General features: G+C 35.7%; 1 protein-coding gene across 1 annotated transcript; it reads right to left on the bottom strand.

The window, feature by feature from the left end:
• Window positions 1-23,551: 23,551 nt before the first annotated feature.
• On the bottom strand, window positions 23,552-24,510 carry LOC131045875 (pathogenesis-related thaumatin-like protein 3.8). Its single transcript, XM_057979540.1, has 2 exons — window positions 24,336-24,510; window positions 23,552-24,246 (listed from the first exon to the last, which is right to left on the bottom strand). The coding sequence occupies exons 1-2, from the start codon at window positions 24,400-24,402 to the stop codon at window positions 23,666-23,668; spliced, it is 648 nt and encodes a 215-aa protein (XP_057835523.1). The 5' UTR covers window positions 24,403-24,510; the 3' UTR covers window positions 23,552-23,665.
• Between the last annotated feature and the right edge of the window lie 425 nt (window positions 24,511-24,935).

Genomic DNA, 24,935 nt, shown 5'->3' with positions numbered 1-24,935 from the left:
TTGAGAAAATACAACTTCAGAGATCCCAAGAACACCTGTTAGCAAAATACCTATCACAAGAGAAGATTGGAGCCAAAACACAATAATGGCTCTGAAGAAAAAGATTATCATTAAGAGAGGGAATTAGTTAAATGAACAAGTACAATAAAATCCTTATAAAAGGATATTAGCAACCCTAAAGGTGTGCAACCCTAAATGCCTAAGTTTATCTTAAGCATAGAGTATAATAGACTAATAATTAAATAAATAATTATTCGCTAATACAAAATAACTCTAACACCCCCCCTTAAGATGAACTTAGGGAGTAGCTAAAAAACTAAATGCATGAAGAAAAAAATGCAACTACATGATGAAGGCAAAAAAATTAGGTTTCGGCAATAAAGCCTGATGAGGTACCCAATCACAATCAAATCTCTATGAACTAGAGAAATAGAGAAAACCACATGGGAAAAAGATCTACTCCAAAAAGAGATGGAAAAAGGACGTCAAGGACTGAAGAAGCCTCCAAACAAGAATGTTCCAAAAAAATAAGAACAAGAGAAGAGCAGAAGAATCACTGAAGCATGAAGAACCTACAAACATTGTTGAAGAATAACCATCAATTTGAAGAACCTCCACTGAAAGAGAAGACAATCAGGTAGAGAAGACTGTAATCTGCATGAGTGCTCTTAAATAATTCTACTCGAATCAGATGGAAAACAAAGGAAAACAAGTGAACTCGAAGATACAGATGGCATAAAACACCAAAGCCTAAAGAGCTGATCCAATGAACCAAGGAAACATTAGAACAATGGGAGAAACCTCCCCATAATGTTGAAAAGGGAGAGAGACAAGTACATTGAAAATGACGGCCAACAAGAACTACATGACGAAGAACCAGGAACATCGAAGGTGTAGAGAAAAGTACATAGTGTCATGGAAGAAACACTCAGTTGACACACATCATGAGGCTAATGTCATGGAAGGAACACTTACATGACAAAGGTAAATGACAAACAAAGGCAAACATCAACCCCCCATGAAACTTAATAATGTAGTGCATGTACAATAAGGCACAAGATGTGCAAGATCTTAGGTATACAATGCATAGTGGCACTTTAAAAAAATGTCCAGAACCCAAATTTGTCAAAATCTGACAAATTTTATATGGAAATGGGGTTTTTTTTAGTGTTTCGAGCTCAACGGTGAGGTCCGTTTGAGCCCAAAATGATCAGAAACAAAATAGCTACCCTAGATCCAATAAAAAACTCTGAAAAAGATTGAAACCCTCCAAAAAATCTTCTAAAAAATTAGGAACAAGCAACAGCAGATGTAGGTTCTGATACCATGAAGAAGTTGATATAATACAATTTCAGAGATCCCAAGAACACGTGTTAGAAAAATACCTATCACAAGAGAAGATTGGAGACAAAACATAATAATGACTCTGAAGAAAAAGTCTATCATTCAGAGAGGGAATCAATTAAATGAACAAGTACAATACAATCCTTATAAAAGGATATTAGCAATCCTAAAGGTGTGCAACCCTAAATGCCTAAGTTTAGCCTAAGCGTAGAGTAAAATAAACTCATAATTAAATAAATAATTATTAGCTAATACAAGATAACTCTAACACATTTCATTTGAGAATAAATTGCAGCACATTAAGGACTAAATAAATTATTTTTTTTGAAAAATAATGGACATTAATATTTAGTCAGTTTTAGATAAAGTTATTGTAGAAAGATTAAGCCATGCCCTGCCTTGGTAGTTCAAGTCTGTTTCAAGCATGGGAGTAAGTGAGCTATTTTGTTTTAACATAATATATCTAATGATTCTGAATGCCAAAAACCATAGCCAATAAATCTTTGGTTCTACCATTAATGCCAGTGTGACAATTCAGACTTGGATAACAAGGTAGATTATTAAAACCGCTCAAAATGCTTTCTTTGAAAATAGTATAGTCTTTAAACTTCATTTCTTCATAAAGAATCCTTTAACTAACTCGTTAAAACCGATCAAAATGCTTTCTTTGAAAAGAAATTAATTATGACCAAAATGGCTTGAAATCCAATTTATAGATTATTTCATTGCAGAGAGCTCTTTACATCTTTATTTTTCTTTTAATTATATATCCAAAAATTCAATGAACCTATTGTAACATTTTACTCTTTATAGATAGATACAATCCATTAAAAATTTTCCCGAAACTAGTTCACAAATAGAAAACAAGTTCTTATTGATATAATAAATATTAGTTTAGGAGAATATTTTTTGTTTTTGGTAAAGATAAATGGGTTTCACATGGATCTGAAACCAAGAGTTTTATAGATACTAGCCATAAGCCAACCAAACAGAAACTAACAACAAAACAGGGGAAGACCCCAGACCGAGCTCAGAAGCAAAAAGAAACAACAAGCAACAAAACAAAGCACAAACAAACAATAAATTAAGCGAGTGCACTAGCTCCTTGTTCTTCTACATGGTAACCTTGTTGATTTCCTCCAAGTCCTCCATAATGAACCTAGAGGTACCTGATGAGCTTAAAATATGCTCATAATTTGGATGTTATGATAAACTTTTAAATGCCTTTGCTTTTGTTATTTCATGAATGTTCAGACTTTGTTGAAACCTTTTTGGAATATCCTGTAGCAAGATACTTTTATATTCCTCCAGCTCATTGTGTTGACTTGATTGCATTTATTGCCCTGTCGACTCCCTAAAATGACTGGTATATCGTATACAGTTTTTGAATGATGAAGTAGATTTAAATGTGTGATTAATGAAAAGATATCGTGTATGTGCCATACGCCTTTTTCTGTTGCCTGTTACCTTTTGTTTCGCAGGTTGTTGAAGAACGATCGAGTCAAGCGCAGCCGATCTCAGCCTTGTAGTAAAGTCCATTTCTTGTACGACTTCGAGGGAGCTCCGGCAAGGACTCTTTGACCGAACCATGGGAAAGAATTTTAATGGCAGTTAATTGGGAAAGAGTGGAGCACTAGATTTTCTCTCTGGATCGGGTTGAACGCATAAATTCATTTATGAAGTTTGTTCCTTGACTCGGGGATATATTTTACTCCCACGTCTTTCTTTAAGGAAGTTAGTTAGTTAGTTGCTCTCCTGTTTTTAAATAAAGCTCTCTCCTGTGCGAGAGAGAGGAGAGGAGATGATAGATAGAGTAAGATAGAATTAGAATAGTAGTTATCATGTAAGAATCAATATGATAATAAAAGACAGAATTTGTTGTTAGTTTCCATATCAACAAAACAATGTATATCATTCTGTTTTTATGAATAAAGTTCAATGAAGTTCTGAGTTTAGAATCTGCGTAATCAGGAGATGCTTGCTAAGGGGGCCCACTTAGTAGGTATCTATAGCTAGTTAGTTAGTTGTTCTTTCCTGTTAAAGCTTCAGTTTGCTTTCATCTTTAAAATTTTTATACAAACTTAGCTTTACGTTGCTCCTGCAGCACAAGGAATCCATCACTGTGCCTGTTCCTATAGCATAAGGCCAGTTCATAGTTTGTGTTTCAGTTGTAGTTATCATGATTTTTGTTCTAATCAGATCATAGTTGAGTTAAAGAGCTTTGCATTACCTTCCTGTAGCGTAGGTAGAATTTCTTTCTAGTATGTATTTCTGCTAAGTTTTGACCAAAATGAGTTCCTAGTGCATATATTTTGCTACGCCATTTAAAGTATACGTCCCCTGGTTTGACAAGTAAATGAACGTCTACAGAGAGAGATATTGGTCACCTGTTGGAATGCCCAATTCCCAGGAAAGGTTTTACTGTGATTTTCATATCCTTTTGTGGGCGCGACCAGTACCCTTATTGTTACTCCTACTTCTGGTCCTGAAACTAGGGCCCGTATTTTTATTGCCACCCACATCAGAGTCTTTATCGCCCAGTTCTTTCTTTGTGTTACTGTCACTAGGATAATCACTATCAGTAGGATTGGATCTGTACTCCGCCACCATGGAATTGATCTTTTCCAACCCCTCCATACTATTTCTCATGGCCTCCTTTCTTATGTCCACCAGATTCTTAAGGTTATTCTTGATATCCTCCATAGACTGCTCAACCTTCTAAATTCTTTGCTCATGATTACATTTGATAACCTCCACATCATGGGAAAGCTTTTGGGTCATGATCATGAGCTTCTCTATTTTTTTAGGCTCAGGTGAATCAGTCAAGATATCAATTATCTCCTTAATCCCCTCTTTGAGGGTATCAATCTCCTTCCCCACACACTTCCAACATTTCTCTTGGATTCTATTCTCTTCCATCACCAGATTCAACAGAGTAATATCCTTTTGTAAGCCACTATCCACATCTTTAGGCAGAGTCCCTTTCTTCTCCATCAGGACATGAAGAGGAATGTCCAATTTGATTTCCTGGTCCAAGGTCTTGGGACCATAGTCTTTGGAAACCAACTTCTTCTTTTTGGAATAAGGCTCAGTTTGAGAGAAACCATATTGCTGGTCGATTTATATTTACTTGCAGCCCATCTAGGGGGGTTCTTGCTGCTATGGGATCCAAGAGTGACCAACATCTCACCTTCTTCAACTAGCTTGTAATCAGGGTCAACAAGAGGTTTGGCGCTCCCACTATCTTCCATCTCCTTATCCGTATCAAAGACATCTTGAACATCAGTATTAGGGATTTTCCCTTTCACAAAGAGAGAGAGCACAACTTTATGGGTTTGGCATACTCCATAATGAGAACAATAAGCCCTTCATGGAGGAATGGATTATTCGGATTCTCAGCATGTGTTTCTAGACTATTCTCCAAAGAAGAAACTAGATAGAATGGAATCAAAATAACTTTGCCATGACTAAAGTGATTTAAGATGGTAAAATGATAAGAAAAGATATTGGCATATCTGCCATCAAGCATAATGTACCTCACAATGAATTCAGCTATATCTACCCAAGGAGCCATTAGGTCCTTTATGTTGTAGCCACCATTTGCCATTTTATTAACTCTTAAATGTTCCTTATCTTTATCAAAAAAATTTGCCATGTCTTCCTCCCTTGTTTTTCTGTCTCTGTAAAACCTTCTGCCATTCGTAGCCAAACCCATAACCATGGCCACCAGGGTTTCATCCACCTAAAATTCAGCACCATAAGCCCTCAAAACCCCTTTCTTCCACCTGTTGAGAAACATTTCTATGAGTAGAGGAGAAGGACCATAGAGTCTATCCAAGAAGGGAACCATCCCCCCATCAACAAGTTCCTACCACACCTCCTTACTTTTCTTCCATTCATAAAAAGTGGGTTGTTCTTGCCTATTCTTGTCCCCACCCATAATGGTCTAGGTTGCCAAGCAAAAGAAGGAAATGGGCCACACAAGACAAGTCTCCAAACAGAAGCAGGACAAGGGCCACACAAGAAGATAAAAAATCTAGGCACAAGGGAAGTTTCTAGATCTTCGAATGGGGAAATCGAAAGGAAACCATTTCCCCAACAACTTAATCAAATCATGATTATTCTTCATTAATTACCACAAGTGGATGGTATCATCATATGTGAGGTTGCATAAGTTTTTTGGGAAAGAGTCTCGATTGTTCCACCATTTTTCCACCACGTAGCCCACCACCATATTGGCCAATAAATTTGCTTCTTTATTGCCTTCCAGAAATACGTGAGAGATTTTTAATTCATCCAACTCTTTAATCATATCACAACAATATTTGATCAAGTTAGAAATAGTATAGCTAGGATCCGTATGCCCATTCAAACAATTGATAATATTAAGTGAATCGGATTCCAGCCATAACTTTCTAAATCCTTCCCTTTTAGCCATGTGTATCTCTAAATGGGCAGCACTGGCCTCCACAAAATGGTTGGATAGGGTGCAAAGAGGGAGTGCCACCATAGAAACCAGTAGACCCATATCATTCCTAGCCACTCCCCCACACCCAGTCGGCCCAGGATTCCCTTTAGCTTCCCCATCCACATTGATTTTGATCCATCCCATAAGGGGGATTCCATGGAACATTATGTCTGCACTGTTTAATTTTGTGCATAGGAATGGAGATATTCCTGCCAATTTGTCATTGTTTGATAGTATCCCACTCATCCTGGAGAGTAGGGAGGGGATGGTCATTCCTTCTACTGAGGTAGGAGTGAAAAAAATTCTCCTTGATATCATTTCTAATTCTAATAGCCACTACAAGCGTAGGAGATTCCAAATCTGCAAAAACTTTATTATTTCTTTCTTTCCAAATACCCCAAGCAATATGAGGAAGAGACATATTCCATAGGACTCCCAAAGCCTGATTATCGAAGGGGCACTTCCATTCAAACCACAACCTTTGACCAGAATCAGGGAAGACCCAATTAGTGTTCCAAATATCAACAAAGAAACTCCATATATCCATGGAAAAAGAGCAATGTAGCAACAGATGACCAACATTTTCTGTCGCTTCTTTCCATAGGAAGCATTTGTTAGTAATAAGAAAACCTCTTTTGCAAAGGTTGTCACTGGTAGAAATCTTACTTTGCATGAAAAGCCAAAAAAAAGATGTTAATTTTTGGAGTTAAAAGCTTATTCCAAATACCAACCTAGAAAGGGGAAGGGAGAGAAACTTCTAGAGATGAACTTGTAGGCATCATAAAGCTTGAATTTACCTAAAGAGGAGAAATTCAAGAACACTTTATCCTCCACATGAGAGCATGGGATATAAATATAGTTTAACCAAGGTTTCAAAGGTATCAAAGCATCATCCACAAATTTGAGATCTAACCAGGCTCCATCTCTAACATAATCAGCCACCCAAGAGCCAATTTTTCTGAGATATAATTCCTTCAAAGGAGGAGCCCCAAATAGAATCCACAAGGGGGCCATCACCAATCCACCAGTCCTCCCAAAATCTGATTTTAGTTCCTTTCCCCAACACCCATCTACAACAATGCAAGATAATATTGGTGGAACCAAAGAAATTGCTTCATAAATCAGAGTCAGAGTTGGGAAGGTCATAAGATTCCAGCGTGTTTTGGATACCTTGGATGTCGTATTTATGTTTGAAAATGTCAATCCATTCATTGTTCTCTTTAAGACATCTTCACAAATTCTTGGCCATCAAGACTTTATTGAAATCTCTCAGATTTCTAATGTCCAACCCCCCCATGGACTTGGGAAAGCAAACTTGTTTCCAAGCCACAAGATGCAACCTATTCTTAATTTCAGTCCCTGTCCACAATTTTTTAAAAATTCTTTCTTGTCTATCAACAATTTTGATGGGAATTTTGAATAAACTCATAGCATACACCAGGAGGCTCTATAGTGTAGCTTTGAGAAGCTAGATCTTACCAGCCTGTCTTAACAAAGCACCTTTCCACCTAGCTAGCTTATTGTGGAATCTATCAATAAGATTCGCTTGAAAGGAATTTGGGGCCGGACCATGGCAAAGGGGAAGACCTAAATAAGAGTCGAGTAGAGCCCCAACTTTACACCCCAAAATCATGGCAATCTTCATTTTCCTATGGTCCAGGGTGTTAAAGAAAAAAATGGAACTTTTAGCCAGGCTAATTTTTTGTCTAGTACCTTTCTCATAAGTATCTAGAGTCTTTTTTAAATTCTTAGCTTCTTTAACTAAAATTTTCCCCATCACCAAAGTATCATGCATGAATTGTTGGTGAGAACAAGTAGAGGCCTGAGAAGAGGGTCATAAGCCCAAAAGATTTCCTTTTCTAACTTCCCTTTGGATAATTTTATTGACAGCTTCACTCATCAGAATGAAAAGGAAAGGAGATAAAGGATCCCCCTGTCTAATTCCCCTCGACCCAAAGAAGAAACTGGAGGCAACACCATTGATGAAGACTCAAAATTTTGGAGTGGACACACATTGATCAATAATCTGGATGAAGTTATCTCCAAATCTAAATTCCCTAAGGACTCTAAGAAGAAAAATCCAATTGACTCTATCAAAAGCTTTCAATAGATAGGGATTCCTTTTTCTGGGTGTATAGGGTTGCTCTGGGTATTTTTCTTGGATAGCATGTTTTGTCCCTTTGGTTTAGGGGTTTCTGGTTGTCCTTTGTTCTCTAGTGATTGGCACTGCCATGTCTGTTATGGTTGTGTGAGCCATTCTAAAAGCCAGCCCTATTGGTTTGGGGAGTGTGTTAATCCCGTTGGGGTGGTTTTTCTTTAACCTAGATTTTTTATGTATACCCCTATTTTCTTGTTCTAGAGGAAGGTTAAGGGATCCATTTTAAAACCCTAGTTATTACTATTGATGGGGTCTAGTTTTTGTTGTACCTATTTCTTGACTCCTATGCCTTTCTCTCTCCTATTTTAGTCTCAACACCTTTGGGTTTCCTTGGTTCGGTCTATTGAGGTGGCTCCTTCTTCTATTGAGGTGGAGATGGTGTGTTCTAAGGTTGGCTCTTCTTCTATAGAGGTGAAGATGGATGTTGTGTTTTTTTATAGGAGTTGTAGGTAGTTTTTGGCGATACGACTATCAAGTTGTGGGAACCTTGGAAAACCCTCATTCAAGATTGTGGATGCTTGGAAAATCCCTATTGTTGGTTGTGGGAGCTTGGTTACTGGTTTTGGGAACCTGTCAAAACCCATCAAGGCTAGCGGAGCCCGGAAAAACCCCATGTCTTTTGGTTGTGGGAGCCCTATAGAACCTACTCTTAAGGTTGAGGGAGCCTATAAAAACCCTATGTACTATTCTCTCTTCAGGGCTAGGCTGGATGCTGACAGTTTTCAAGAGCCCTGTCTAATCAGTCTTTGTTTTTGGTTAGGATCAGGTTTTGTTGATGATGTTTTGTTGATTTTACTTTATGTTAAGGGTTCCTGGGAAAACCCTTCTTATTGGCTGAGGGTGGCAAACAAACCCTTGTTCTTTATCTTAGAGATCTACTAGTTGTTTTAGATCCATTGGTACTGCCAGCATGGCTTGTATTGTTCTATCTTTGTAATCTTGCTAGCATCTGTTTAGTGTTGGTTGTTGGGTGTCTTTGATCTATTTTTTTGCAGTGTCCCATTATTGGTTCTAGATCCATGTAGTTTCTGAGGGTTTCAGGTCTCTTCAAACTTGTTGTGTGGGGTTTATGGTCCCCTCAAAACCTGTTTATCCTAATCAAAAACTTTGAAGCTATTTTAATGAATTTAATGATTTTCAAAGATACTAAACAATATATATTATTATATGCATATACAAATCACTTCTATTCTTTATTAGAGCAAAATAAGTTTTGAAGGGACACAAAACCCTTAACAACAAGAGACATCCAACAATAAGAGAAAGAACCAAAAGACAACCAACAACTACCCAAAAACTAAAAAAAAGATAAAAAGAGGGGTAAAATGACATGACCCAACAACCTATTGAATATTTTTTGACATATTTGAAATTTCAGCATTCCCGCTATAACATTTTTATTGATGTTGAGCACATCCTGAAAAATTTAGACATGAACGGTCTTACCTTTATCCTAGGCTTTGAGTTTTGGGTGAAGGGAGAAGAATAGGACTGTTGTCCATATCCTATTGAACAAATACATCATTCTTCTCATAATTCTTCTTGAAAATAAAGAGGGGGTCTTTCCTTCTAGCTAATTAATTTTTTTAAATTATTCTATAGTCAATCTTTGATTAATTACTGAGTAATTAAAATCAATTAATTAGTTAAATTTGAACCCTTCTTCTATTAAATATATCAAATTTTATAATTTGATTATTTAATTCTATTACAATCAAGGAACATTGACAAGGAAGGGTGATTTAGTGTTCCATAATTTTTGGCTTTATTAAATTGATTATGTAACCACATAGCACCTGAGGATATAGAGAAGCAGGTTTTGCAGTTTGGAAAATAGTTAGAAAATCTTTTTTTCAGAGTGTTAGAAGTAGTTGGGATAGCAATTTGGGTCCTTTTTCAGATGTATTCAAGCTTGTGTAAGTTTGTGGAGTCATTTTATTCATAGTCATTTTGTGTGACTTTTGGTATATTGATGTCAAAGAGGAATAGTCACCGTTTTGGTTCAAATGTTCATATTTCAGTTTGTCGAGGGAAAGAGAAAGTTATGTTGGATATTGTTGAGTTGTATGTGTGATCTAAGATTTGTGTTGTATATGTCTTTGGCATTATTGTCAAGGGGGGAGAGAATCATGTTAAAAACTACTATATCTTGTGTTGATCTCAAGGGGAGTTTGTTGAGAGTTATGGGGAGTTGTTAGTAGTTGTTTTCTTTCTTTGTATTAATTTTTTTCACATTCATATGTTGCTATCAATGCCAAAGGGGAAGATTGTTGGATATTATTGAGATATTTTTTGGAACACTATTTTGTCATTGATGTCAAAATATTCCTTTGTGTGTTCTAGTGTTGTAGTCAAATTAAATGAGTTATTTTGGTCAGTGTGTTTCAGTTGAGCTGATGCAGTTTAATGGGTTTTGAGATAAGTATCTCTAGTTAATTCAACATAAGTTTCAGTGGTCCACATGATGACTTGATTGAGTTAGGTGATCCAGTATTGAGGTTGATATTAAATTGTTTGTGTTATTCGGTATTCTAGTTTGTGCTCCAAAATTTCTATATCTTTAGTTGCAGATGTATGGGATGTGTTCTAGATGTAGACGTGTATCCTCAATTCAATTGGTTCATGATTTCGATATCCACAAGTGAATCTTTCATGTTGACAATCAGTTTTGATAGTGTTCTTGAGCTTCGGTGGAGAAATGATGATGATTTTAGTAATCCGAGTTGTTGTACTTGTTGTGGTGCAATTCATATTTCTAGTGAATTTTCCTAGGTCATGTTTTATTCATTTTGTTGGTCTGCATTTATTGTTGTGCATGATATTGATTATTTTATTGATCTGTTGTGTTTTTCGTGTTATGCGACATTTATGGAGTTGTAGCATGTTGCGGATGATCGAGGCATAATTCTTGGAGTTGTTTCATAATTGTGGTGTTTATTTGGGTCCAGACTATATCTTAGTAGACATTGTTTTGGTTTGCATGCATATTGGAGATTGGAGTTAACCGACTAGATATTACATGTTTTATTTGTGTGTTATGTATTTTTGGGCCAACATGTAGAAGATCTAATTTGATGTTGCAGATATATAAGAGTGATTGGTAGTATCATTTATGAGATCGACGGTTATTTTGTGAGCATTGGTTATCTAGTGTTCACAATTCTTCATGCGTGAGTGGAAGATTGGTACTTTGAATTGCAGTAGAACAACATATCAGAGCAAAGTGTGTTGCAGAGTGTGCAGTTTGATATATGAGCTTAATCGGAACTATCTCCACGCATTTCTAGATGCTATTTATTAGTTCAACCACTTTAGTTATCTATTGTAATATATTTGTAAGGTAGTGAGCCTTCCTTAGGGTTGTAGCCCTTTTTGTATTTGAGTAGTGAGCTCTAGGCAGTGTACCTAAAAGCATGTGCATTCCCCTTTGTAATATTATTATACTTCAAACAAGGTATATTTGTATTCAAAGCAGTGATCTCTGGTTTTCAATAGCCTAAGGTTGTGTGAATAAATATTTATCTAAAAGTTAATTATAGATATAAAATTTGATTAAATGATTTTGTGAATTTACCTATATCATTATAATTTTTTTTTTAATGTAAAAAAATTATGAATTTTTTAGAGATGAATCTATTTAATATTTAGTAATAATGCAGATGGTGGTAGACAATGATAATGTCCATTGGCAGATTAAAAAATAATGGTCATTGGGACAAGAAATTTCTATTAAATCCTGTAGTCCATTATTTATATTTGTAGATGTATTATTGGTGGTGCCATAATGTCACCTCTCTTCAGATTATCTATATAATAGATGCCTTGCCTCCCATTTCACTAAGACAAATTGGGCATTTGCAAATTTGCTTGTGTTCTAGCCAAATTTGTTTGTGTTGTGACAAAAAAGTGAATAGATAGTAAGAAGATAGTATTATACAAAGGTTTGGAATATGAAAAGTTAAAAAAATAATAAAATACTAGCATTGATAAAACCATCATAGAGGATAGTTGAATTTTCTATTGAGTACGTGGTAGATTAAAAGAATATACAAACAACAAGTAGACATGGATTAGCAATTGAAGATAAATAGATGCATGAAATCAATAGTTTGAGCTTTAGATTAAAATAATATATAATACAATGGGAAAGATAATCCTCATGGGAGGTACCTAATTGTACGACAAATAAGGCATACATACCTTACCCCCTATGGGATTTGAACTTGTGACAACTCTTTCAAGAACACACACACTCCACTACTAGGCCAACTTACATTGTATAGATGTGAAGAGTGGGAAGATTTAAGGTGTATGAAATAGAGAAAGATATAAGCAACTATGTGAGAAGAATAATGGAGGGGTGCCAATAAAATATTTGAAGATATGTGTGTGTGTATGTGTGTGTGTGTGTGTGTGTGTCGCATGCATGTTTGCGTGTGTGTGCATGTGCATGTGTTTGTGTATGTGTGTGTCTATATATATAGGGCTTTTTTGGCATAGGTTGTCACAAGAGGAGTGCATGGAAGGGAAGTCAAATGTGTGAGGGAGGAAAATAATAGAAAGGTGCATATTTCATAATTTAAAGACTTCTTATTTAAAATGTTGTAGATTTAAAGAGGTTGCTAAAAGAGATAATCCAAAAAGGGGCATATAAAAAGAATAGAGGAAAGATTAATATCATTAAAAATAAAATAAACATGAAGAATTTGTAAGGAAATGTGTGGTGGACAGTTTGTGTTACATATTAAATAAAAGAACAAAATACCAAAATCATATAGAGGATGGTAGGGGCATAGAAAAATTTAATTGTAAATAGAAATAAAATTTTGGATTACTATGTGTGGGTTTTGAGGAAAGTACAAAAACCAATATTTATTTTATAGAGATATAGATTTAAATTTATTATTCATAAGCAAGTACTAGACTTAGTGTATCTATTATTTTTTATTAAGGAAAAAGTTGGTTTTGAGGGGTTCCAAAACTTTGAATAACAAGTTTTGAATGGATTCAAAACCCTCAAGTTTTGTAATGATTTGGAACCCACTCACAAAAGAACATTCCAACAAAATAATACTCAAGCAACTAGTGGCCAACCCATAGCCATACAACACAAGCTAAGGATTAAAGAACTAGTTGTAAAATCAGAAGGCCAAAGTCATTATATTAAACTTCTTAGACAAACATGAGCAAAGAGTTCTTTCATAGGAGCCACACGAAGGAAGATCAAAATAAAAGCAATACAAGCCCGTTTAGGAACAAACAAATATTGAAAGAATCAAACTTTAACGAAGATGAGAAAGGTATAAGGAAAGCATCAAACTTTGAGAAATATTGAAAGCATTAGACTTTAAGATATACTGAAAGCATTAGATTTTACCTCTCAGAGAACTAGGTTGAGCTTCTTCCCAAGGGTTAGACGAAGGTTGAGAAAATGGTATTATATCGAGATTTGGTGTATTTAGGGAAGAAGTATTTTGAGAAGCAAGTTCACGAGACTTAGCATGACGTCTCCATCGACATTCTCTCACACAAATATTTCATTTAGTTTTAGTTGATGGTTGTAAAGGTTTAGGAGTAATAGGCATAGGGTTATTATCTTATTTTAAAGTTGGATGCATGGAAGAAGGTTTTTTAGGTTGAAAAATAGGAGATGTTGGAACTTTTCCTTTGTAAAAGACGCAGAAGGTAGAAACACAACATATAAAGGAGAAATAAGTGTGGGAAGGAGACCGGGTCCATCATGAGGAGGAGGAATAGGTCTATCCTTAGGAGGAATAATATGTTTATCCTTAGAAAGAGGAATAGTTTGACCCTTAGGAGGAAGAGATTTTCTTATCCTTGGGAGGAAGAATAGACTCATCCTTAAGAGAAGGAATAGATTCTTCCTTAGGAGAAAGAATATCTCTATCCTTACAAGAAAGAATAGGCTCATCCTTAAGAAGAGACATATGATCATTAGTTAGAGGAAGACTAATTGTTGGATTTTTAGGTTTACTAAAGGATAAAATCATCTCATTTTTTAATTTTTGATATGATTTAAGGAGAGCATCACTTCTAGGTTGAAGATGTTGGAATTGTTTGGAGAAAAAATAATCAAGACAAACATTTTCATGCCTCACCATAGGTTGATACATGCTATGATTAATAGTTATGATTTTACCATCATGAGAAAATTTCAAACACTTATGAACAGTAGAAGCAATCACTTTCAGGGAAGAGAGCCAAGGATGTTCCAACTTCGCATGCAATTGATCGGATGTAGGAATTATATCAAAGACAACATCTAAGAATTTAGACATAACATCAATAGGAAGTATAATAGAATCAATAGTAGGACAAGAGAAACCATCAAAGACTTTAACTATCACATCAGATTTATCATATGTTTCTTGATTCAATTATAAAGTATAAAGATATTCTTCAATTATAACATTGACCATACATGTAGGATCAATAAAAAATCATGAGAGAATGTTGTTTATTTTCACAATGATATATAATGGGCCATCAGGTGTTTCAATAGTTTCACTAGCATCGAATGCAATGCATGTGTCTTTAGGAGATTGAGTTTTATCAATAAGATTCACCACATTATTAGAATCAAGGCCCAACTTCATTAGGAGAGAAAGCAAGACGATCAATCTCAATCACAATAGTGGAATGGGAAGGTAAAGGATTAGTGAAGATTTGAATATTTTGATTAGGAGGAGCTATAAATTTTTTTCCTTTATCATTCACACTAGCCACATATATGGTATTGTTATCAATCAAGTCTTGAATCTTACTTCTCGAGGAATAACACTTTTTAGTGTCATGACCAAGTTGACAATGGTATTGGTAGAAAGATTTGGCATCATAAGAAGGCGAAAAAGGCTTTGATGTATCAAGTGGTGTAATATTGTGTAGTTTTAATACATTTCTTTATAATAATTGCAATATAATACTATGCAAAGATTCATTAAGAGGAGTGAATTCTTTTCTAAAGTATTTGGACAAAGGAGGCACATCTATTGTTGTAGTTACTACTTGATTGTTGTTGTCGTCATTGAATTTGATGAATCCCTTATTCGGTTTGAACTTCTCAGAAAGGTTGTTGAACACTTTCACTTTTATCAATCAGAGTCATTGAAGAGGATTGTTCCAATTGACTCATAGTAAGGTGATAATTGTGAAGTAATGCGCATAACTGTGTAAATGAAATAAAATCAGAAAAGTGAATTTTGTCTCTAATTTACTTTTAAAAATTAGAAATGAAAATTATTTGAATATCTTGATCAGACACAAAAGCAATTTGCAAATACAAATGTTCATATCTACCAATCAGATCAGTCACTTTTTCTTTAACACTTTTCTTACAATGCATAAAATTAGTCATTGTAATATTAGGACCAATGTTATTGTGAAATTTTTGAATGAAAGAATTAGTCAATTGTTGAAATGAAGTAATAGAATAAGGAGACAAAGAACAATACCATTGCAAAGCCTTATCTCTAAGTGTTCTAGTAAACAATTTAGCTAAAAGCCTTTGATCATGAGCAAAGTCACTACACAAAGTTTGAAATGTTTTCACATGAGTCAAAGGATCACATTTTCCATTATAAAGCTCCAATTGAGGGACTTCTACATGTTTAGTGGGGAAAACGTAAAAAATATGGTTTGATAATGAGCTTGTTACATTAAATGTGGGCACATTATACTTAGATTGATTCATAAAAGTGATTTTTTGTTGCAAATAAGACAATGTTTGAGCTAAGTTATCGATGGTAGCTTTGGTGGATGGATTGAAATCGGACATGTTGGATTGAGGATTGACATTGTTGTATGAAGGAAGGGGTTGAGAATAAGGAGGTATATTGTTACATGAAGGAAGGGGTTGAGAATAAAGAGGGATATTGTTATATGAAGGAAAGGGTTGAGAATAAGGAGGTGGAACATTATTGTAGGTAGGTATTGGAGAAGATTGGGTAATAAATGGAAGGTTTGTAGGAGCTGTAAAAGAATTTTTATTATTATAGTTTCTCCCTTGACTAACATATGTAGGCATGATATTTTGTGTGGAAGTAGCCATGATATTAGATGTAAAAGTGGGAACACTAGCCATAGGTAAAGTCATAGTAACGAATTGGTTGCCTTGACTAGGAGGTTGTGTATAACCAAGGACTTCAACACAACTCTTCATACACACAATATTAGTATCAACAATATGAGAAATACCACATAACAAATCGACACCAACTTTAACACTTTGAACCACTATTTTTAATCCTTCAATTAGTGGTAGGGCCTCACTTTCGGGGTATTGATGACTCATCCATTGTTGAAGATTTTCAAATTGATTGTCAATCTTTCCCAATTGGTAAACATAAACCCTATTTAGTGATTCATCCACATCATGAGAATTATGTAAATAATGAGGATAAATGACATCATTTGTAGGATTGGAAGAACCACGCACATCCTCATGAAACAAACTTTCCAAATTAGGCTCCATACCCTTGGTTATTAAACATTGGCAAGCCTTAATTCTACAACTTCTTCTCGTTGGGATACTATAGGCTGGACTAATATTAGTAAAACTCATGCATAAAGGACTAGGGTTGAGAGATATGGTTTAGGGTTGAGGGTTTATTATACATGCCTTAGGGCCCAAGGTTGAGGGATATGGTTTAGGGGACCACGAGGTTATATGGTATAGGGTTGAGGGGGATAGGTTTTAGGGTTGAGCGTATAGGTTTTAGGGTTGAGAGTATGGCACAGGGGCTTCACTTAGTGAACCTAGGATATAGCATGTGCATTCATGATATACTAAAGAATCCCCATATTTTCATAAAATATTACCCTAAACTCCTTTTTTTGTCACCCCCTCCCAATACACAACCCAAATTAAACCTCCCTATTTTCACCAAATATTGTATTTTCCATAGCCTAAATTAAAACCCCCTATTTTCACCAGATTGGCAATATGCTTTTAAAGAACTTTGGGATATTAAACCCTCCAATATGAATGCATGTGATATAATATTGTCTAACTAGTGAAGCCCTCGTGGAATATGGTTAAAGTTTTAATCTATTGACTTTAGGTCCTAGCGCTGAGGGATATGGTTTAGGGTTGACAATACATGGTATAGGGTTATAGGTATAGAGTTTAGGGTTAAGAGTATACGTTTAGCATGTACAATTTAGAACCTAGGGTTGAGGGAAACAATTTAGGGTTGAGGTTATAGGGTGTAGTGTATAGGGTTGAGAGTTTGGCTTATAGGCTTTAGGACCTAGGGTTGAGTGATAGGGTTTATGATTGAGGGTATTGGGTTTAGGATTGTGTGTGTAGGGTTAAGGGTTTAGCGTATAAGCTTTTGGACCAATCGTTGAGGGATAGGGTTAGGGTTGTTTACATAGGGTTGAGGTTTTGCCTATAAGCGTTAGGGCTTAGGGTTGAGGGTATAAGATATAGGTTTTAGGGTTGATTGTATAGGGTTGAGGGTTTAGTCTATAGAATTTTGGGCCTAATACCTCTCTAGGATTTAATTTTAGGCTTGTATATTGTATAGGGTTTAGGATTGGGGGTATAGTATTGGAAGTTTGGAGTTATATGGTCTAGGGTGGAGGGATAAGATTTTGGGTTGATAATATAGGGTTTATGGTTTAGATTTGAGGGTATATGGTTGAGTGTATACATGGTTGAGGGTTTATTATATGGGCATTAGGGTCTAGGGTTGAGGGATAGGGTTTAGGGTATAAGGTATACTGTTTATGGTTGATCCTATATAGAGTTTAGGATTGAGTATATATGGTTATAAGATTAGGGGTTGTGGGTATAGAATATAGGGTTAATGCATAATGTTGAGGGTTTAGCATATAACCTTTAGAATTGAGGGTTGAGGGTATATGGTATAAAGTGTACTATATAGGGTTGAGTGATCGTGTTGGGGGTTAGGGTTGTGTTAGACTTGTGTGAATATTTTCATTGATGTCAAACCTTGTTATCTGGTTAGGACTAGATGTGGTATGTTGTTGGAAGAAGTTTTGGTATTGTTGGTCGAGCATAAATGGAATAAAAGTATGTGATATGAAGCAGTAAGGCATAGATAATCTACTGGTGTTATTTCCAAAAAATCTTCATCTCTGGAATCTTGAGTTGTGCGTATCTTGGTTGGTATCTTGTTCTGATATGAGCTATGTGAGGTTCAATATTAGTGGTAGCAGTCATACCAGGTGTGTATCTATTGCGATTTATGTTCTAGTATTTGTATCTTAGATTTAGGAGTTGTTGCTCTTGGAGTTTTGTGCTTATGGGTCTGTATCTATGGGTTAGGTAGACCCCTATTTTGTTCCAGTAATTAAGGTGTATGCATTGACAAATGAAATGTGAAGGAAGTGTGTAGGAGATCAAGTGAATGCAAACTTCATTATCATATTTTTGGTCAAGACTTTATTGGATAATGTGCTGATCCGAGCAACATATTTTTCTGTAAATCATTTGTGTTTGGCTGACATATTATCTCGGTGTATGAGTTTTCTGGTATGTGTGTGTGTGCGCGCGCGCATGTATGCATTTAGTAGATGTAAGGGTGTGATGGATGAGTGTGTTGCATGAGTATGATTTAAAAATATTATGATGTAAAGGTGTTATGTTATTTAGCTTTTCCTCTCTACCTCCATCTTCCTCTATCTATAGACTTAGTTCATCATTCTCTCTCCCTCCCCCTCTTCTTAGACCCCTATATCTATATCCCTTTCCCCCTCTATCTCCATCCCTCCATATTTCTTCTCTAATACATTCCATTTCTCTATCTCATTGTCTCTCTCTCTACCTATCTCCATATTTCAATTTCCATCTCTATGTTTATCTTTCTACCTACTCTAAACTAACTACACTATTGGCACAAACTTGACACACTGCATCCTTGTTTTCTATTGCACCTAATTTATTTAATTGTTTTTTGTTTGAAAGTTATTAGCCTATTCATATATATCTATTTTAAATCATTAATATTTATTTTGTTGGCTAAATATTCTTTATAATATATTTTCATATATGTCCACTATTTGTTTATTTATTTTTTAATTTGTTAACACAGTCACATTCCACTCTATCCTTTGCCTGCCATGTAAATATATCTATTTTTTAATTAATACATTTAAAATATTTTTAAAATAAAAATGAAAAAATACTATTATTGTTTGAACTTAAATAATTTGTCATTCAACTTATATTGCATATATGAATTACTCCTATATGCAATATCAACAAGAAGACACCAATTTTTTTAATCGATAGTAAGTGGTGAGACTTGCAACTTGCACATAATGTTAACGACCATCTATTCTCTTACACCAATGATGCAAATACAAGACTACAATACTTAATACTAGTACTTGCAGTGAAAAAATAATTACGTTGATAGTAAAATATGCTTTATTATAATTTAAAAAACAAATGTTTATATATTAAATTATTACAAAATTAACATCTTCCAGAAACAACTATGTTTATAATATTAGCCTATTACATTAATTAGTAAGTTTAGTTTTAGTTTAAACCAATAAACAACCACTTGGTTGGTTTGTACCGTGCAGTTTTGTAACAGTTTCGGTTTTGTATTGCCTATTTAGAGGCATCCCGTTTGAATCAATCACAATCGAGTTTTCACCATTATGCATGCACTTTCATATGTTATCAGAGTGCGTGACCATGGTGTTTACTATGCGATACAGAGTGTGATGATGGATGATTCTTTGGCATTGTTTTAGGCATGTTGTTTGTAGGGAGCGTTGTTCTAAATTATTTTTCCTCTTGATGAATTTCTACTAGGATTCGTTTTGATGCGAAGTGAATGGAAGAGTGGATCAGTATGAAGTTTGTTTGAGTGCTATAATCGTGGACTATTATTTGCAGCCAGCTTTTGACCTCCTTTAAATGGCGCGATCTTGATCTTTGGACGTTGTGAAAAATCTTCCAGACGTAAGGCATTCAAAGCTAAGGGATAGTAATAAAGTGAAGCTTGCCTACTACTTGGAATTTTATTGGAAAATTTTCAAAGCCACAGTGAGCCGGCAATGAGAATGGCATGAGTGGAAAGGAAAGACCAAGTCTGAGTTATGACAGAATGTTGGACGATGCTGTGGTGAGTTGAATTTGAGGATCTTTCTACATATGTTGAGGTTAGATTTTATTTCGATATTGCCATTGGGGCAAGAGGAAAAATATGATGTAGATCTGTCAATCAATATGGCTTAAATTTTCTTTAGTTGTTTCTTATGTTCCGTGATGGCTGATATAATCAATGAGGCGAACAGGCGAGCACAATTTGACGGACTAACTGAAAGAGGCACGATTTTTGAGTATGACAGTTACTGTTTTTGAGAGTTTTGTGATCGTGAGCAAATTACAAGAGACTGATTGATGGTGGTTCTTTTATGCCTCTAGAGTGGAGAAGGATCTTTAAGATGATAAATTTACTTTCTTTAAATTTATATATTCTTGAGGTATTTAAGATTTTTTCACAGGTTCACATGTGGAATCAAGTGAATAAGTTGTAAGAAGGTCAATATTATATGATGGAGGCAATGGAGGTAGGAGATTTTTTATTATCCCAAGCTAGCTTCTTGCTTAGGGGTGATTTAAGAAAATTGGGGGTTTGGCATTATGTGTCACTTCAAGGAGCAAGGGGAGGCAAGATTTCTTGTGGATGCACTTGGTGTATTCATGGTTTGGTTGGTGATTTGTACAGCAGAGGAGGAATTGTTTCTGCAACACTTGACAAGGAGGTGTTAGACACAATTAGAAGAGATGTGGACTTTCGGATGAAAGGCATCTCATGTGCAGCACTAGAAGAGGCATTAGACACACTCGAAAGAGATGTAAAATTTCAGAATAAATTTGTCTCATTATGGATGGAGTGTTGGAACACTTGTCTCAAAATAAAAAATGAACAATATTTCTATGTAGCAAGTTCTTCATAAAAATACATTTATAAGATGAATCCAATAATCGATAAGAGTAGCATTTCAATGTATTACAAAAATGTTCTTTGGTTCTGTTTGCCGCCTTCCCATGTCAAACCTGTGTCATTGGCAGGATTCATGTCGTGTCATTAGCAGGATTCATGTAGTGCTACTAGTTTGAGATAAACTTTGCATTTCTACTTTTTATGTTATCAAGTAGATAAGTAGTAATAATGCCATGGACAACCAAAACGTTGGGATCGTTTCTCTTTTTGTGTAAACTATTCATTTAAACTTATTGATGCTCCATTCCACCCGGAGTCGTGCAATGATAATAATGGATTCTCCCAAATCTAGAGATTCCTTATCAATGCTTAAGAGTAGCTACCCTGGCAATAAGCATTCAAGTGTTATAGCTATTCTGGAATTGTGCAGGGTAGTCCGTGTGCCTTGTTTATTCTTCCACTCTTGTAACTCATGCGTTCAATAACTTTGAATATATTCACACATTCGGCATATATATCTATCATAGGGTTTTGAAAATATCTCTGATGATAGATTGCTGAGTGCAATCTGAAATCTTGACACAAAAACATATATAATTTTTCCATAAGAATTCTTGTAAAATATCCCCTCTATTATGTCTAACAGATTAGATCTCCATGCTCTGCATGATAGCTCTCTTTTGGTCTCAGGTGGCAAGAATGGTCACAAAGGTGTGGAATTTGGCTTCAAGCCTGAGGATTGCATTGTTGGAATGTTTAAAGGAGTCAGGCACCAATTAATTTGGAATGGATAGAGGAGGATACTGCAATAGTTGCAGAATTTTACTTTATACTTGCCAATTGCATTTCTTCGACTCTCTTCAACCTTCTTTCCCATGTTTACTTCATTTCTGGCTCTCTAGTTGGAAATTCCTCTTTGAAACAGATGCAGATAGTAATGTCTTTGGGCAATTCCAACCCTAACAATTTAAATATGTTTGAGTGCCTCAACTCTTCTATATTTTTAAAGTAGGAAAAGCTATCTGTTTTTGTACACTGTAGTGTTTTTTGAGCTAATTTGCTTCAATTTCTGATCATGGATTGAGGCACTGATTGTATGAGAATGGACTTGGTTCAGATCAATTTATGTAATATTTCATTTCATTCTAAAACAACTCTCTTTCAATTATTATTTGTTAAATAATTCCGCTTACATGCGATCATTACTTAGGCTTTAATATGTCATATGCAGAGTCCACAATGGTACTTTGAAATTTACAGATAACCAAACTATGTTATATCCGATTATCATTCTCCACCTCATACACATAAGAGGACAACAGAATGGAGAATTGTCATTCTCCATCTTATACATAGAAGAGGACAACAGAATGGGGATGGGGATGAATCTTTGGGTATAGAAAATTTTTACCTGAATTTTGGATCTCTTTACAGCTTGTAAAATGAATTTATCAAATTAAAAGCATTTAAATATTTCAAAATAAATACAAAACTTTTGTTCTCATTGTCAGCAAATGTTGAAGCCTAAAAAGTCTCAATCCTACCAAAACCAACCAAAATCAGAGTAACTAGTAACCCTCAACTTTGCCAGAATCAACCAAAATCAGAGTAATTATTAAGCTAATCAACGCTTGGTAAACCCTAGATCACAACAAAATGTGGTGAGAATTCATCCATGTTAAAAATCTTATGCAAACGACAAACCAAAGATCCAAATCCATTGCTCAATCATCCTTCTTTGGAATTGAGCAATTCATGAATAGTGCTTATGAGAAAGCGGTTGTAGTTTAAAAATATAATCAATAAACCTCCTTCCTTAATGTAATATAATGGAAAATTGGCAATACAAAATTGCATCACTACACAATTGTACAGAATTAGATACTACTAAAGCAGTTTCTTGCTCCAAATACCTTCTCCTACTTCTACCAAAGAGTTTGATTGTCAATGTCTTCAAACGTGCTACAAAGTTCAACCTTTTTTTTTTAGACACACACAATTCAACCTTTTTTTTTTTAGACACACACAATTCAAACCACTATAGGAAAAGCACAAGTGGTGATCTTAAATAATTCTCGCCAAAAATACCACTGCTACGTTTTTTTTATAAAAAACCAATAGAAGAATTTGTATCAGCAAAAGTTCAGACCACCTGAAACTATCTACAGGGGTTTCAATACAAGTGAAAACATCTCAAACATCTCATCAATGTGCACCTATAAGAGCTAGATCATCAGACTTTTGGCTGGATCCAAGAGGCACGAAGTCCTCCAAATTCCAACTGCTGCCATATCCTCTTGCATTCTTATCCTCTTGCATTCTTCATACACCTTATTTCTACACAGTTTTTGTGTCATTTTACTGGCTCATGAATTTTAAAGACTAAGATATGGGGGTTTAAACCGTACGAACCGGCGGCGAAGCTGTGGAAGGAATGGTGGTAAGAGCTTCCAGCAAAGCCACATCGAAACGAATATAGCCACGTAGAGTAATAATTATCAAACCTTAAAAAATATTAAACTATTTGCAAAACGAATGTTAACAAACAAAGTGTATACAAAGGTAGCTTAAAAAAATGTAATCCATGAAAGATGATACGTGTCATTTAAAAATTAAAATAATACTGTGGTTAATAGATTCATAGCTTGTCCAGAAATTCCAACAAAATTCCCGATGTAAGAAATCCCATGAGACATAAATCAGGTGGGTTGTTCCCCACTTAAAATAGTCTGTCGACTAAATATATTATTCCACATTTATGTCATCGTCCTTGGCATAACTGTAGGCCTGAGGACACTGGTTCTTGAATACCACCGAGTAGTTTGTGGCATGACAGTTGCCAACATAGGTACCTCTGCAGCAATACTGGTCAGTTTGAAAGACAGTGCAGGCACTTTGACATCCGCCATCCACCTTCAATTCAGTGGGGCACACAGCATTCACGTCGGCTTTGCATGCAGGAGCGGTGCACTGAGTATTGGTAGGAGTGATGAAAAGAGGAACGTTGAAGCCGTTTACCAGCGAGATGTCGTAAAAGTACTGGTTGCTAGTTCCATTGAGGGTGTACTCGGCCAACGTGGTGGGAACGGCTCCCGTGGCTTGGCAGCTCAGTTGGCCGCCACAGTCACCGGTTTTACAGCTTCCTCGGCCTCTCGCATCGAAAGAGCAGCCAGTTCGGCCCCAGAATTTTCCCGACTGTGTCCCCGCCGGCAAATTAACCGTCCATGTCTGACCCTGGTTCAGCTGCTGCCCTCCTCCGGGTAATCCCGCCGCCCAGACTGTGTACCCGCACTGGTTCCGTATATTAAACTTAACTGCTCCCGCCTCTGCGACAAAACACACACACATATTATCTTAAGGCTTAGTGAGATATATATACTGTTCAACCACGTATTATGTTAGTAATAAGACTTACCTGGCATATATAAAGAGATGGCCAGTCTCGCCACAAGAAAAAGCGCAAGATTGGATACTGTTGCCATTATACATCTGGATTGAATGAAGATGAATAGATTGGGTATGCGAGGAGGGATTTTTCATTCATATAGAGATCGCAGACCCAGCTTAAGAAGACATGCATCTTACGGTAGCCCCCGTTCATTAAAGGGTTATCAGTACTCAAATTTGTGATTATTTAATCTTGACTTCTCTACATAACTTGACTTCAGATACAGCTAACCCGTTTTAGACGGGAACGACTTTAGCGACTTCTGATGGATACATTGATGTTTTCCAGCATCTTTCCTATAGATGGATACATTGAATATTCAAGGAGTTTTGATATTTATAGGGACAGGAGAGTTCCGCGTGTTACGGTGGAAGCCAAGAGCCGACTTCAAAGCCGCCTATCCTATGATAATGAGAGCCCCAGTCTTTTCTAAATTCCAAGTGTGAACAATATTAAGAGTTCTGTTAATTTCCTTCTTTGACCGTTTGTTCATTGCTTAAAAACTAAATAAAAAGCACATTCAAACAAACGGTATCAAAATTCCTCGTGAGTTTGGGAAAGGGAGTC

This window comes from Cryptomeria japonica, chromosome 8 (genome assembly GCF_030272615.1).
Source record: "Cryptomeria japonica chromosome 8, Sugi_1.0, whole genome shotgun sequence".
NCBI classification, from domain to species: Eukaryota; Viridiplantae; Streptophyta; class Pinopsida; order Cupressales; family Cupressaceae; genus Cryptomeria; species Cryptomeria japonica.
This window is presented reverse-complemented; position numbering and strand designations above follow the sequence as displayed.